The following is a 16,381-nucleotide window of genomic DNA, read 5'->3' as shown; positions in this document are numbered from 1 at the left end:
CAACGATTTGTCGTGCACTAACTCTTTAAATTATTCATCAACGGCACTCAACTGGCAATCTCGGTCAACCAACTTCCAGTGGAAACGCCGCATTCAAGTACTTGCAAGTTAGTCGCTAAAACCGTACTGCCGGCCCCTCCCCCCGCCACATCAGCCGCAGCTGCAGCTCCACCCAGATAAAGAAACCTTACTTATCGACAGAGTCTACGACAACGTGCCGTCACGTGCTTGATATTGCGCCAATTGCCGGCTGTCTGTTTCAATTGAGCCTACGCCGATGACATCACGGTGGAACTTCTCCGGAAAGCGACGGCGACGTCATCGCGCTCTCACATGACTAAGATCCGCCCCACGCAAGCCGGTCTATTGCGCAGCTTGAGCGAGCCCACCAGCTGACGGTGCGTGAACTGCCGACAACCGGTACGAAGGTGACCACAACTGTTGACTCAAGTGAATTGGATTAGCGCGCACGTCAAAGTGATAACAGAAGCATCAACCTCGACGGTGATGACGGTCATGTGGACAGATTCAGTCAGCAGAAACGTGATCTTGAACTGTGTGTCAAGTTAGCGGATCGTTGCAAATTGCTTGCGTAAACAGTTTTGATTCGGGGTGTCAAGCTGAGCGCGACCGGCTTTTCTAGAATTTGACGGAGGGATCGGGGTGAGTTGTGTGCTAGGAAGAGAACTAAACGGCTGAACTACAACTAATGAACAACGGTTTCAATGCCAAGGTCTAGTCTCGAGCGAGAGGAATTCCGCTTCTCAACGATGAGCTAATACAAAGAACATTGCGATGATGATCACGTTTCATCGAAGATTGCAACCCCCGTGCCAAGTCCTGTCAACTTTGTGAAGCATTCACGATTGATTAAATTGCACCAAGTCCATCAAATCTAGCTGATACAGTTGATAATTGACCATCAAGCATGGGATTTCCAAAACTGGCGCAACAACCCCTTCCCAACAAGTCACTTTCGGGGGGACCGACTGGTTTACTTTTAGCCACGCGCACTTTGACGTCAAGCGAAGAAGACGCGTTCTGCGCAAATGACGACAAAGCGCGACTATCTGCGTTATTCCTGTCGCGAACGTCGTGTTGGTCAGTGGAACTAACAGGCAGCGAAAATAGCTCGCGCATTTCGGCAACTGGCGTGACTTGAGAGAAAACAAGCTTTTTTTCTGCGGTATTCGTCGACAGTGGAATGTGTTTGTAGCGCTGGATAACCAGTTCGAACCGGATTGTGGGTCCGTTTTATGGGCTATAACGTGAGTTTGATCGCCGGCTCCGCAGAAGATCGTACGTTGTGTGTAGAGTAAAAAGCCAAATCATCGCCGAAAGTGCTTCTCTTAACGAGATAGATGGATCAGCGGGGTCATCGCGCGAATTACTGCGCATTTAGAATTCCGACCGCGAAAAGCTTACAGCTCTCGGATCTTGGTCAGACCATTTCACACGGCACTGCGAATCGTTTATGTACCTTCGAGATACACCTCTGACATTGGCATCGTTTCGAGGCCTCTAATTAACTCGTTTACGCTCGAGTACTCCGGCTTATCATATAGTTTAGTTTTGCTATTTGCCAACACGACGACAAACTGATAACGAACCGCATCGGAAAAAAAAGTTTTCATACAAAACATTGTAGTGGGACACACTTTATTACTTCCCCTACTCAAGGCAGCACGTTTTCACGTTGCAGCCAACCCGAAAGTCGTAAATAAACCCTAACCAACGTTACTTTTTTCTAATTTCAGACCAAGTGCCGCGCAAAAGAAAAAGAGCGTACAAAAGTCGTCGAGTTCAAAAAAGCGTTTGTCCCGGGTGCTCGCTCTCGAATATAACCGCAACCGTTTCACGGCAGAATGCATCGCGCAAGGGCGGCCTTCCAGCTGATCAACCACCCGGTTGGTCAGCAGAACGTTGGTTCCTGGTTGATCCGGAGCCCGTCGTCGAAGGTTGGTGGCTGCCTGAACCAAGTGCGATTTGATGTCTAATCGAAATCTTGTTTAATTCCAGCTGACCACCGAACTGATGGCAGCGTCCTCGGTCAAACTGTACAACTCGGCCGCCGCCGAACCCTTCCTGAACGGCTCGTCGTCCAACTACATCGACGACATGTACAACTCCTGGCTGCGGGATCCCGCGTCGGTGCACGCAGTAAGTATGATCGACATCTCCCTTGAATCACCTAGTAGCTTGCCGAGCCCACCTTCGTTGGATTACTCCGATTGTTACAAAATGTGTACTGGAGATTGCTGGTGAATGCTGATTTCAGATTTGCTGACTAATTTTGCACAAGCGCGAATTTCGCGCGGGTTGCAATCTTGATATATAAAATGATTGAGAGAGATATAATTAATTTCAAGTTATAAACAATAATATTATAAGGAATTAGTTGAGTGCAAAAACTTCGATTTCTTAGAAGTTGTAAGTGAAACAAAAAGTTTGTTTGTATGTACATATTTTCTTAATAAGAAACGTCGAAAAAATTTCTAAAAGAGAGCCTTAGGGTAAATGCACCAAAAACCATAGAAAAACATAAAAATTTATGAATCCAGTGTAGTAGGCTTATGCTTTGGAATGTTCCCTTCAATGTTGTATACTTGGTTGATGGACATTTTGTACTTAAAACTATTTTTGAGCCACTTGAAAAAAAATTTTTTTTTGGATTCACTTTCCAGGGTGCGGGGCAGAATGGACCACCCTGCGGGGCAGAATGGGCCACCTTAGAAAACAAGCCATTTCTTGTAATACAACGTTGCAGGGTGACAAGAAATTACTTGAGGGACCTTTCCATTATAGTTTCCATGAAATTTGATCACTTTTATAAAAATAGTAACTTAAAAAAACAAAGATTTTTGAAAATAGTGTAAATATGTCGAAAAAAGACACTATTTTTACAACTAAGCGTCGAAACAACTAAAAAATCAACTTTTGTTGCATTAAACGTGATTTGTGAAGCTACCAGGAGTGAAATAATCCATTTAGATCAAATTTTTTAACTTTTGATTGTTTTTATAAGGCAGGAAAAGGGTGGTCCATTCTGCCCCCAAGTGGATTTTAATTTAACACTTCCACCACCAAGCCTCTAAATGATTTTAAGGTTCCGTTGTTGTTTGTATACCTTGGTAGTAGCGTCTAGTAACGTTATAAGCATTGAGCAAACTTTTTCAAACAATCCAACTTTTCAGAAAGCTTATTTAAGAACCTCAAAATAAACAACATTTGCGTGGGTTTTCAATAAATTTACATTTTTGCTCATAATTCGAAAAATACAATGAATTCAAACGTCGTTTTCGGTATGGTGATGTTATTTGACGTTCTTTATTAGACCCTTGCCTTACAATTGGTCTAAATCTATTCTAAAGCCCAAAACCAAGGGTGGCCCGTTCTGCCCCCATGGTCCATTCTGCCCCCCCCCCCTGCCCCTATATAGTTTTTTTAGTTTTGTTAATCAACAAATTTTAAAATTCTGATTTTTTGATATTCAAATATTCCAAAAATCCGAAATTTCTAATATGTAAATTTAAAAGCTCTGAAATTCTAAATTCCAAAAATTTAGGAATTTTAAATCTTAAAAATTTAAAAATTAAAAAAAAACTAGAAATTGAAAATTAAAAAAAATATATTCAAGAGAACAAAATTTGATTATAAAAACTTAAATTCTTTAACTCCTAAATACTTTATTGCCTAAATTCCTAATTTCAGGATTTTTTTTAAGGTTTTGTTAATCAAAAAATGTTAAAATTCAGATTTTTTAATATTCAAGTATTCAAAAAATCCGAAATTTCAAATTTTTTAATTTAAAACTCTGAAATTCAAAATTCCAAAAAATAAGGAATTTTAAAAATTCTAAATTTAAAATTCAAGAAATCGAAAATTTATAAAACTAAACAATCAAGAGAAAAAAAAATTATTCTAAAATACTGCAATTTCTTAAATTCCTAAATTAATTCCTTAATGCCTAAATTCCTTATTTCTGGATCTTTTAAAAAAAAACTGCATAATTCTTAAATTCTGAACCTATTAAAAAAAAACTGCGAAAGTGTTAAATTCTTGTAGTTTTTGTCACCATGTTTGATTACAGAAAATCTGATATCTTTGGAGTCATATTTTAGGTTAGAGACATTTTGAGAAGAAAATAATAAAAAAATCGTGTTTCGATTTTTCTGAGTGACACTTTTGCGAGGAGCATCGAATACGAACTATATTTTAATTAAAAAAAAACCCTAAAGTTTTCATTTCTTAAATTTGATTTTTATTTTATTTTTTTGTTTTTAAAAACTAAATTTAATTTAGTTTAATTTCTTAATCTCTAAATGTTTTATTTTCTATTTTTGATTTATTCTTTGCCAAAATTTTTGTTATGGCTTTTCCGTCTGGTTCATTTCATCCTGACAAAAATTAATTTGTCCTTCTAAATTTCGACGTTTCAAAATTCAGCGTTCTAAGATTCGGCCTCATGAGGCTATTCTGGATTTAAAATTGAATACAACATTATGTAAACGTTTGTGATTTTTACGTTCCGTCCGACGGAGCCCTTTAAGATGAAACGAGTTTAATTTTTGTTCTATTTTTTTTCTTAAACATGAAATTATTATGAAACTCCCTTTTTTGTTTGTGGCGAAATTATTTTTCTTAATATTGCGCGGATCTCGGGGTTTTGGAACGGCGCAGAATTGACGCGGATTTTTTTTCGGCTTTTCCGTAACAACCCTGCTCCCCGATCCCCGGCTTTGATTCGAGCTACTAATAAAACGAAAAATCATGGATGAGAAAAGGTCTATGCGGATGGAGAGCAAATCGAGCTCAGTATCCTCCAGTACCCCGTGTGAAAAATAAACATAAAGAAAAATATGAAGAAAGACAACAAAAGATAGTGTGTCAGTAGGGCAGCGCCAAGAAGGTTAATGCTGCTAGAAATAAACAACAGCAGTATGTTAATGCGGAAGGTAGGGGGCGCAAAAGAAGAATAGAAATTCAGGAATAAGAATTAGTCAATGCGGATGGAGAGCAAAGTGAGCTCAGTAAGTATCCTTTGACCTATTTATATACTGGAAAAAAGGAAGAATTTCTGAAGAGTTCGTGGAAGGCCTCGAATACTTCAGCTAATCGAAAAATCATCTTTGCAAAAAATTACACTGAACAAATTTAACTTACAATTGCACACGTTCGATCATACTATCTTTTGAGTGATGGGGAACCCCGAAAGATTAAGGTCGCTGAACACACTTTCTTTGCGACGAGGTGACCTATGTCAAGTGCGCAAACTGCGATGAAAACCAAACGGCGAATTTCCGAGGTTGTGAGAAGTTGAAAAGTAGTTCAGATAGTAGGATATCAACGTGACTACTTCACTCCACCTGAGTTGTTTTCTAGTTTTCAGTGATCTGATGATGAAGTTCATCTACATTCTGCCTTGTGTAGCGAAACTTGTATACGTCAACAGAACAGAACAACAAACATTAATTTAGTTTTAAGCTTTTATCTTACTATGAAAAAAAAAACAGGATTATGTTAAAACTTCAAACCCCTTTCCCCTTTCTATTTTCAGTCGTGGGATGCGTACTTCCGCAACAACTCGTACTCGGCGCCCCCCTCGCTCGCGCCCACCCCGAAGAACCACGTTCCCGCATCTCAGTACCTGGGCAGCTCTCTGCCGGCGGTGGCTGGCGCTGGCGCCGCCATCGGTGGCCGCATCGACGACAAACTGATCGACGACCACCTCGCAGTGCAGGCCATCATCCGCAGCTATCAGGTATCGAGTCGTCGTCGTTGCTCCCCTTTCCCCGGTTTGATTTCCTGACCCTCTCAACCCACCTTCCCCCCGAGAAAAATCCACTTTTATTTTGTTGTTTTTTCGTAGCTGAAAGCTTCATTCCGATGTTTTCATGGAAATAGTTTTTTTTTTTTTAGTAGGATGGTTCAAAGATCATCGCACAACAATTGTTGGGGTTTTTGTAACAAACAGGGTATTCACTGGGAGATTTATAGACCGAACTAATCTAGTTAATTGTGCCGTTCCCGTTCCTTAATGTTTCAAACGTATTGCATGAAAAATGTTGTCCCGTTTATGAATACTTTAAAACAATCGTACAGATCCCGTAGCAACTAGTCAGTCAAAGGCACAGTTTGAGAAATTAGCACAGCTTAGTTCACAGCAATTATCGCAAATGACGCAAAAATTAGCACGACCTGCTAAATTTGTCAAGCACTTTTTAAGATTTAACAGAGCGGAAAGTGTCTGGAAGTAGGAAGAGCCTATTATAAGAAAAACGCACACACACAAACACGGAACTCAACGCCTTCATTTCCGCAGTCACGTGGTCATCTGGTAGCAGACATCGATCCGCTGGGCATCCTCAATGCCGACATCCAGCGGGATCCGGACAATAACCTACGGGCGAACGAAAAAGTCACCCGCACGTACATGAACTTTGGTAATTGTCAACACTTCTTTCAATATAATTTGTAATTTTGTAGTGCAACAGTTGAGATTCGGACAAAAGAGTTGGGGTTTTATTTGCGAAACAGGACTAAATCTGGACTAGAATCGGAGCCAACGGAGCGCGCAGAGGGTGTACTCTTTTTTTGTTAACACAGATAAAATATGAATGTAGCCAGTGTGTGTCGAGTGTGTTACGTTGTGCATCATTGTATTGGGAATAGTGTGGTGTGTTAATTCTAGTCAATTCACGTGTGTGCAGTTTGTGCGTGTGTAGTACGTGTGTGATTGTCCCTAACTGTGTAGTGTGGTGTGGCGTCTCTATTGTACACGTTGTATGCTCGTCTTTATTGTAGAACTCCTTTTTTTGGTTTCTCTCCAAACACCTTTCCTTCCTACCAGTATTTCCTCCCTAGCAAACTAGTTGCGTCAAAGCGGTATTAAAAAACGTTGTATTTCTTCTTCACTTTTTATTCCCGTAAAAAATCGATTGAATGCATTCCCCTTCGCAATTCCAATGAACCTCCCCTCAAAAAAATAAAAACAACCAAACGATCATATCCAATAATCGTCACAGATTCGTGGTCATAACATTGCCAAACTAGACCCGCTCGGCATTAGTAACGTGGACCTGGACGACAAAATTCCGACCGAATTACTGTACTCGTCCTACCGCTTTGGTGAGTATTTCTAACGGATAAGATTGGATTTAGTAGCTCTGTAGTGTCGTCTCTCTTTCTCTCATCATCTGAAATCACACTGTCGTTCAAAGGCCCTCCCTCCTTCTCAAATATTGGGTTCTGTTGTAATTACAATTTCCGAAAGGTCGTCACCGTTTCCACTTTCATTGAATGCAATTTCTTGAAGTAGTGTCACCTGCATTGCGTATTCTTGCAAACTTGTTGCATCTTTCAAGTCAGTCTCAGATTTATTATTTTATTTCCACCCTTCAAATTGTTATACATCAAACGACTTCCAAGTAGCCATATCTCAACTAATCCTTTAAAAAGTTTAAAATTTATATTAAATCACTATTCAAACAACACTTGAATCCTCTCACTTTTGAAATCTCTGGTAAGCACTTGGAGATTCGGTCAGATAACCAGTGATTAAATTACTCAACTACCAAACTAACAAGCAGATCAAGGTTGTTAATCGATAAAATTATCGTCTAACAATAATCTATCCATATCGTTATTTCGATAATTCTATCGGCGATAATCTTATCGCCGATAATGGACGATAAACTAAATTTTTAAATCTTTCAACTAAAATGTTCACAAAATACTGTTTTTTTCGAAAATATACAAACATTAAAAATTCGCAATATGTTTATCAAACGAAGAGAAATTGTGTTTGCTTTTTCACCTTATGAAAGTGTTTTTTTTTTAAATTACCAAAACAAATCACAAAATACCGTATTTTTTCGAAAATACTTAAATTTTCTTAAAAAGCAACATGGGTGTCAAACGAAGCGAAATTGTGTAACATCATGATTCGAAATCCGGACACTTAGTAGCATATCATTTTCGTTATAGCTGACAAAAAATCATGTAATAAGTTGGATATGAAAAATTATCATCAGGATGTAGTATTAACAGTCAGTTTTAAGAGAATGCATGCAAAATATGTCTTTTCTAACAATTTTTCATCAGAATTTGAAAATTAAAATGACTTGTTGTGCTTCGAATCTCGGACACTGATAAAAGCTGATTCGAAATCCGGACACTTTTGCTTCGAATTCCGGACACTCGTTTTTTTTGTTAAGGAATTGCACAAATTTGGACTGAAATGTTGGTGAATGGCATTCTTTAGGTCTCAAATAAGCTGTTTACATCAAAATAATCGATATTTTATATAAAAATTTGCTAGAATTTAAGGAAATCAAAACCATAAATTTCTGCTTTGCCTTCCAGATGCTTCGGACGCCTATGAAACATTTCAAGTGAAATGTTTCGCATTTTTGGTAATCTTATAATTTTATTTTATTTAATTGATTTGACATTAACTACAGCGTTCAAACAAACTATAAATGAAAGTTGATGTTAGAATTCATCAAATAACACAGTTTTAACATCCATAATGCGAACTTATATCCACATAATTGATAAAACAAGATGAGGTGTCCGGGTTTCGAAGCGTCCGGGAATTCGAATCATGACGTTATGCGTTTTCACTTGATTAGAGCTTTTTTTTTTGATGAAAACTAAAAAATTTACAATATTTTGAAAATTTTAGTATTTTTGTAAAATACGGTATGGGACCATTCATAAACCACGTGGACACTTTAGAGAAGGGGGGGGGGGGTATTGGCGGTTGTCCACGCTCCATACAAAAAAGGTTTTTTTTGTATGGAAATTATCCACGATGGAGGAGGGGGGGGGGGGGGTTGAGATTATCAAAAAAAGTGTCCACGTTGTTTATGGATGGTTCCTATTTTGTGAAAATTTTAGAATTTTCTAAAAAAAAACCTTAAAAAGTTAAAATGCATACAAAGTTTAGCTTCGTTTGATTTGATACCCATATTTAGTACAGTCCAGACTCGAGTCTGGACTGTATTATGAAAATTTGAGTACACGGATAAAAATCTTGTAAGCATATCCTGTACCTATCCTTATGTTTTCGAATTCACAAACATTGAAATGTTTCCAAAAACGAAATCGGAAAAAATGTAGACGATTTTGGAAACATTTCAATGTTTACGAATTCGAAAATATAGAATTAACGGACATGCTAACTAGATGTCTATCCGTGTACTTCCGAAAAAAATGGTATTTGGGTAAAAAATAGTATTTTCCTAAAAAGACTTTAATTATTTTAAAATACATAGCAATTTTTTCTTCGTTTGATACCCATTTTGCTAATATTGAATATTTGAGTATATTCGAAAAATACGGTATTTTGTTAAAATTTTAGTTTTCAACAAAAAAATAACTCTAATAAAGTGAAAACACTTACAGAATTTCGCTTCGTGTGATACCCATATTGTATTTTTTTTTAAATTTAGGTATTTTAGAAAAAACGGTATTTTGTGAAAATTTTAATATTTTATCTTCTATCTATATATGAGCAATTCTCTACGAAATCGGTCTTTTTTCTTCAATTTTAATTTTTGTATTTTTTAATCCGACTGATACTTTTTTGGTGCCTTCGGTATGCCCAAAGAAGCCATTTTGCATCATTAGTTTGTCCATATAATTTTCCATACAAATTTGGCAGCTGTCCATTCAAAAATGATGTATGAAAATTCAAAAATCTGTATCTTTTGAAGGAATTTTTTGATCGATTTGGTGTCTTCGGCAAAGTTGTAGGTATGGATACGGACTACACTGAAAAAAATGATACACGGTAAAAAAAATTGTGATTTTTTTAATTAACTTTTTATCACTAAAACTTGATTTGCAAAAAAACACTATTTTTAATTTTTTTAAATTTTTTGATATGTTTTAGAGGACATCAAATGCCAACTTTTCAGAAATTTTCAGGTTGTGCAAAAAATCATTGACCGAGTCATGAATTTTTAATCAATACTGATTTTTTCAAAAAATCGAAATTTTGGTCGCAAAATTTTTTTAACTTTATTTTTCGATGTAAAATTGAATTTGCAATCAAAAAGTACTTTAGTGAAATTTTGATAAAGTGCACCGTCTTCGAGTTATAACCATTTTTATGTAACTTTTTTCGAAATAGTCGCAGTTTTTCATTTTTTTTAAATTAGTGCACATGTTTGCCCAATTTTGAAAAAAATATTTATGAAAAGCTGAGAAAATTCATTGCAATATCTCAGCAACTGAAGGTCGTATCAACAAAGTCCGAAGAAGCAAAATACTGCATTCAAATCTTTGCTGTCACCACACTTACCTCTACACTAGCAAGAGAGGATAGAAAAAGAGAGAAAGAGTCGTCGTGATGCCCGGCTGTTTGAGTGTTGAGCTCGGCATTCCCTCGTGTTAACTTCGTGTGCATCGACGGACGGCCGCATCCAAGCCACCGTACCGGTGAAATTCAATGATAGTAGCTGACTCTTGAGCTCACCTTTGGATAAAACACAACACATGGTTTAGATAACTTTATGGTTTGAATCAGAACGAATCACTGAGTGCTGAGATTTTAAATTAGAACTAATTCGATTTTATTATAAAAGCAATTCTCATGGACTTAAAACCCCAAACATCGTTCTTCAATCCCTTGGATCCCCTTTTTGCACACAATTCTTCCTCGCACACAACTCCGCCATCGATTCGGAAATCGTTTCTCATTGAGCCATCTTCTCCGGTCACGCAAGTGACCCACAACGTACCTACTACTCTTTACGCTCTCGACAAACAAAACAAACTCTCCTTGGTTGGTTGTTCTACATTGTCTGTTTATCCTTTTGAGACAAGCGGATTCTCAAGAGCATAGATGCAGACCATTATCGTACAATGTTGACGCTGATTCAAAGTAAGAATGCTTTTATTTGGTTTTACTTTGTTTGTTTACTGTGTTTACCTTTAGTATTTTACTTTATTTATATTCTGGTCATTTACTTTGTATATTTATTATATGGTTTCTATTAGTTCTAAGCACTTGGCTGTTATATGATTGCTTCTTCTTTCATTTTCGTATGTATATATTACCCTAAGTTGAAATGCTTTAGTATTATTGGTTTTAAAAATCTATTGATTGAAGCAAAATTTTCTGCACTCCAATGAATACCTTTTCTCTAATCACCTTTCTTTTTAAAATTATACTAATTTCGCGTCTATTGACAATTTAACTGCCCAACAACACAACGGACACATGCAGCGTGTTCCGCCTGCCCGCCAATCCGCTCCCACGCACTAAGAGTTCGTCTTGCCGCTTCTCAAAATAACGCTTGTACAGTACTTACCCCCCTCTCTCTCTCCGTTTTGTACATATCTACCACACAAAACACCCCCTCAAACGAGCCCGAAGAAAGTCCTCGAAAGATTCGTTCGATCCCCGTTGCATTCGCGCGCATTTTTGAACTCCGAATTTCAATTTATCAACAAACACTGTTGTCGTTTCGCTTTTCGAGCTAATTGTTTTATGGCGCGATTCGTTCTAACATATCTTTTTGCGGGGTGCCCACAGAGGAGGCCGACATGGACCGCACCTTCAAGCTGCCCAGCACGACCTTCATCGGCGGCAAGGAAAAGTTCCTGCCCCTGCGCGAGATCCTGAGCCGGCTGGAGAAGGCGTACTGCAACAAGATCGGCGTCGAGTTCATGTTCATCAACTCGCTGGAGCAGTGCAACTGGATCCGCGAGCGGTTCGAGACGCCCAACATCATGAACTACTCGAACGAGGAGAAGCGGCTGATTCTGGCCCGGTTGACGCGCGCCACCGGCTTCGAGGCGTTCCTGGCGAAGAAGTTCTCCTCGGAGAAGCGGTTCGGGCTGGAGGGTTGCGAGATCATGATCCCCGCGATGAAGGAGGTCATCGACGTGTCGACCCGGCTCGGCGTGGAGTCGATCATCATGGGAATGCCCCACCGCGGTCGGTTGAACGTGCTCGCGAACGTGTGCCGCAAGCCGCTGAACCAGATCTTTACGCAGTTTGCCGGGTTGGAGGCGGCGGATGATGTAAGTCGATCTGCAGAGTTCTTTGTCATATTGGTCATGTGTAACATAATTGCCTTTTTTGGTTCTAGGGCTCCGGTGACGTCAAGTACCATCTGGGTACGTACATTGAGCGGTTGAACCGCGTCACGAACAAGAACATCCGACTGGCTGTGGTGGCCAACCCGTCCCATCTGGAGGCCGTGGATCCGATTGTGCAGGGCAAGACCCGTGCCGAGCAGTTCTACCGTGGTGACGGCGAGGGTAAGAAGGTCATGTCCATTCTGCTGCACGGTGACGCTGCCTTCTGCGGTCAGGGAGTGGTGTACGAGACCATGCACTTGTCGGATCTGCCCGACTACACGTGCCACGGAACGGTGCACATTGTGGTGAACAACCAGATTGGTTTCACCACTGATCCGCGTCATTCGCGTTCTTCGCCGTACTGTACCGATGTGGCTCGTGTCGTGAACGCGCCCATCTTCCACGTCAACTCGGACGATCCGGAAGCGGTTATGCACGTGTGCAAGGTGGCCGCCGAGTGGCGCTCGACGTTCCACAAGGACGTCGTCATCGATCTGGTCAGCTACCGCCGTAACGGTCACAACGAGATTGACGAGCCGATGTTCACGCAGCCGTTGATGTACAAGAAGGTGCGCAGCATCAAGCCGGTGCTGGATATCTACGCCAACCAGCTGATTTCCGAGGGCGTCGTCACGGCCGAAGAGGTCAAGTCCGTCAAGGACAAGTACGAGAAGATTTGCGAGGAGGCGATGGAGCAGGCCAAGAGCGAAACCCACATCAAGTACAAGGACTGGCTGGATTCGCCGTGGTCTGGCTTCTTCGAGGGTAAGGACCCGCTGAAGGCCGCCCCGACGGGAGTCATCGAAGAGACGCTGGTTCACATTGGCAACCGTTTCTCGCTGCCTCCGCCGAACGCCGCCGAATTCGCCATCCACAAGGGTCTGATGCGTGTGCTGGCCGCGCGCAAGGAAATGGTCGACAAGCGAACCGTCGATTGGGCTTTGGCCGAGGCCATGGCGTTCGGATCGCTGCTGAAGGAAGGTATCCACGTGCGCCTGTCGGGACAGGACGTCGAGCGTGGCACCTTCTCCCATCGGCACCATGTGCTGCACCACCAGACCGTCGACAAGGCTACCTACAGGCCACTGTGCCATCTGTACCCGGACCAGGCCCCGTACACCGTGTGCAACAGCTCGCTGTCCGAGTTTGGTGTGCTTGGATTCGAGCTCGGCTACTCGATGACCAACCCGAACGCGCTCGTCCTGTGGGAGGCCCAGTTTGGTGACTTCAACAACACCGCCCAGTGCATCATCGACCAGTTTGTGTCGTCCGGTCAGGCCAAGTGGGTGCGCCAGAGCGCCCTGGTCATGCTGCTCCCGCACGGTATGGAGGGCATGGGCCCCGAACACTCGTCCGCCCGCGCCGAGCGATTCCTGCAGATGAGCTCCGACGATCCGGACTACTTCCCGCCCGAGTCGGACGAGTTTGCCATCCGCCAGCTGCACGACATCAACTGGATCGTGGCCAACTGCTCGACCCCGGCCAACTACTTCCACATCCTGCGCCGACAGATCGCGCTGCCGTTCCGCAAGCCGCTGATCATCATGACGCCCAAGTCGCTGCTGCGTCACCCGGAGGCGCGAAGCAGCTTCGACGAGATGGTCGACGGTACCGAGTTCCAGAGGTAGGACGCATTTGTGCATTTTTGATTATCACTTAACAATGAATTGTCTCCTCGCAGGATCATCCCGGACGCGTCGCCGGCCTCGCAGAACCCCGCCAAGGTTAAGAAGCTGATCTTCTGCACCGGTCGCGTGTACTACGATCTCACGAAGGCTCGCAAAGAGCGCCAGCTCGAGTCGGAGATCGCCATCAGCCGGTTGGAACAGGTCTGCGAAATCACTTGACTTGACCCGCAGCAGACAATCTTCAACTAAACGCTCTTTTTCCTCCCCCCGCACAGATCTCGCCCTTCCCGTACGATCTGATCAAGGCCGAGTGCGCCAAATACCCGAACGCCGAGCTGGTGTGGTCCCAGGAGGAGCACAAGAACCAGGGCTACTGGACGTACATCGAGCCCCGCTTCGACACCGCGATCAACTCGACGCGCGACCTCGGGTAAGTGTCCCCTAACTTTTCCTGTTGTTGGTCTCTCACACTTTACTCACCACCGCCGCCCGCACCATCAACCTCCGTCCCCCGAATCCCACCAACCCACCACCACACATTCACCACACCAAAAGTTTCCTTCACCACTACGACCTCCTCGCTCCACCCCCACCCCACCCACGGTAGTAGATCGACTCGATCTGGGAAGTGTGACACTGTGGGATGTTTCAATGTTCTCCCAAATTAGAACCTTTTTTCACGTCATGCAAATTTGTCACCTTCTTCAGTTTGTCGTTGATTGGCACACTTGTAGAGAACCTCTTCACCTCTTCGTACTCTTTGTTTAATCTCTCTGGCACCCTTTTTCAATATTATTGGTTCCGGCTATTTCACACTTTAATTCCTTCTTTCAAACAAATATTTACTATTTTAAAAACACCTTAAAATTATGCACTTTTCAACCTTTTCCACGCACCTCCCCGTTTACTCAAATTATTCCAATTACTATATTTTTCAAATGATTCCTTTCTCATATAAAACCGCTTACTTTTGGGTTAATTTACTTCGTTTTGTTACTTCTTTTTTTTGGTGATCGTTGTTGTATTTGAGTTACGTTTCTTTCTTTTTTTTCTGGTTTCCAGTAGTCGGCTTATTCTTAATTTGCCTGTGGTGCGCGCGCTATCTCAGTTGTTTTTTTTTATTTTAAATATTATTATGTTCGTGTTTTTTTCCCGTCTCTCATGCGAAATTGCGACCTTTTGGATGGTTTTGGAAGGTGTGTTTCTACACCAAACACAGAGTCCCCCAGCTGCACACAACACTGTACAGAACAACAAACAAAGCTACACTTTTCGTTTGACACGATAGAATTTTGCGAAATTGTATAATCAAATCAAATTTTGTAAAGGGAAAGTTTTCCAAAAATAATTTATCATTCATGTGATGAACATTTTTAAGTAACCGAATGTACAATTCCCCTTCCCCTAAGCCATGTTTTTGTAAAGCGGTTACATTTTGTTTGACATTTGATTCCTTGTGATAATTTGTACAATTTTGTGTTTGCAAAGCCCATCGCGTTGTTTAACGTGTTTTGTTCTCATTTTGTTGTTTTTCTAACGAAAACCAACGACCACAACAAACAAGTATCAGTCTACATCTACACACTTCAGTGCGAAACTGTGCCGACGATATCCGAAAATTATTTCCCAGAATTTGTTAGAAAACTTGAAGAAAAATTTTGAACAGTAAAAGTCGACTCAATAGCATTGCAGATCGTATGGCACGTCGTCGAATTTTTCTAGATAAGGAATAATTCCTGTTTTCTGTCGATTTCTTGTAGTCTTACAGTTTGAAGTTTGTCCATACAAGTGTCCCTACAATGCATGTTGGCAGCTGAGATTGGTTTATCTTATCCCCACTTACCTTAAAAAGCTGCACTTCAAAAGTGTTAGCAAAAATAATTACCCTTTAGCACCTACCCTTTTAAAGCAACCTAGGTCAACACTCCCAATCTTTCTTCTTATTGGCCAGGCCTACTGTGCAAAGTTAACCGCAAAGATGATTCGTTGAAATGGTTTGAGTTCGAGCCGGAATGTTCTGCAACAGTTCTGAAACTACAGGGGACCAAGAAAGTGTGGAATCTTAGCCTTCGATGCAATTGTTAAATCAACTTTTCTGTTTTTATTCACCGGGCAACAACCAATTACTCGCTCTCATTGGTAAAAAAATGGTATAGTAGATGAAAACTACCACATTTAACCTTTTGTCACATGATGGATAGATCCAAAGGTTTATTTTATTTATTTTATTTTTTTTTTTGGTAATATTAACCCTCTACAATCTAACCTAGACGGGCTTCAATCTAAAAAATCGCCAAAAATCAATTTTCCAACCGATTTTTGATCTGTAAAAAGCATTGGAAAGAAGAACTCTTAAAATTTTAGAAAAATTTAGGGTTGGAAGTTTAACTTGTTTTATGTTACATTGCCAATGGTTTTAAAAATGTTATTTTTTTAGGGGTCAGCTTTGGCTGTGTTTTTTTCTAACATTTCCTATATTTGTAGTAAAAAGAAGTATGCAGTAATTTTTGTAGTGTCCCAGACTATGCCTCTACGTATTTTTTTGCAATTCAAATGGTAATGGTTCCATTATATAGCAGAAAATGTGAAAATCAAGCAAAAAAAAGAAAAATTGACTGTAAAAACGTGCAAAAATTAGATAGGCAAAATGTAATTAT

At 40.9% G+C, this 16,381-nt stretch overlaps 1 protein-coding gene across 8 annotated transcripts in view; it reads left to right on the top strand.

Moving 5' to 3' along the window:
• Positions 1 to 16,381, top strand: part of LOC120430316 (2-oxoglutarate dehydrogenase complex component E1) — a 39,532-nt gene that overhangs the window by 10,273 nt on the left and 12,878 nt on the right. For 5 of the 8 annotated variants that reach the window (XM_039595409.2, XM_052711110.1, XM_039595410.2 and 2 more), the window contains exons 2-10: positions 1,758 to 1,958; positions 2,020 to 2,160; positions 5,558 to 5,761; positions 7,026 to 7,128; positions 10,829 to 10,891; positions 11,546 to 12,036; positions 12,105 to 13,720; positions 13,778 to 13,925; positions 14,000 to 14,154. In XM_039595409.2, coding sequence (XP_039451343.1) covers positions 1,866 to 1,958; positions 2,020 to 2,160; positions 5,558 to 5,761; positions 7,026 to 7,128; positions 10,829 to 10,891; positions 11,546 to 12,036; positions 12,105 to 13,720; positions 13,778 to 13,925; positions 14,000 to 14,154 — 3,014 coding nt within the window. In that variant the 5' untranslated portion in view covers positions 1,758 to 1,865. Of the gene's footprint in view, positions 1 to 1,757; positions 1,959 to 2,019; positions 2,161 to 5,557; positions 5,762 to 6,322; positions 6,444 to 7,025; positions 7,129 to 10,828; positions 10,892 to 11,545; positions 12,037 to 12,104; positions 13,721 to 13,777; positions 13,926 to 13,999; positions 14,155 to 16,381 lie in introns of all 8 variants that reach the window. The other 3 variants (XM_052711109.1, XM_052711113.1, XM_052711108.1) reach the window with 2 other exon arrangements.

Source organism: Culex pipiens, chromosome 3 (assembly GCF_016801865.2).
Source record: "Culex pipiens pallens isolate TS chromosome 3, TS_CPP_V2, whole genome shotgun sequence".
NCBI classification, from domain to species: Eukaryota; Metazoa; Arthropoda; class Insecta; order Diptera; family Culicidae; genus Culex; species Culex pipiens.
Note: the sequence above shows the minus strand (reverse complement) of the source record. Positions and strands in the feature narration are given on the sequence as shown.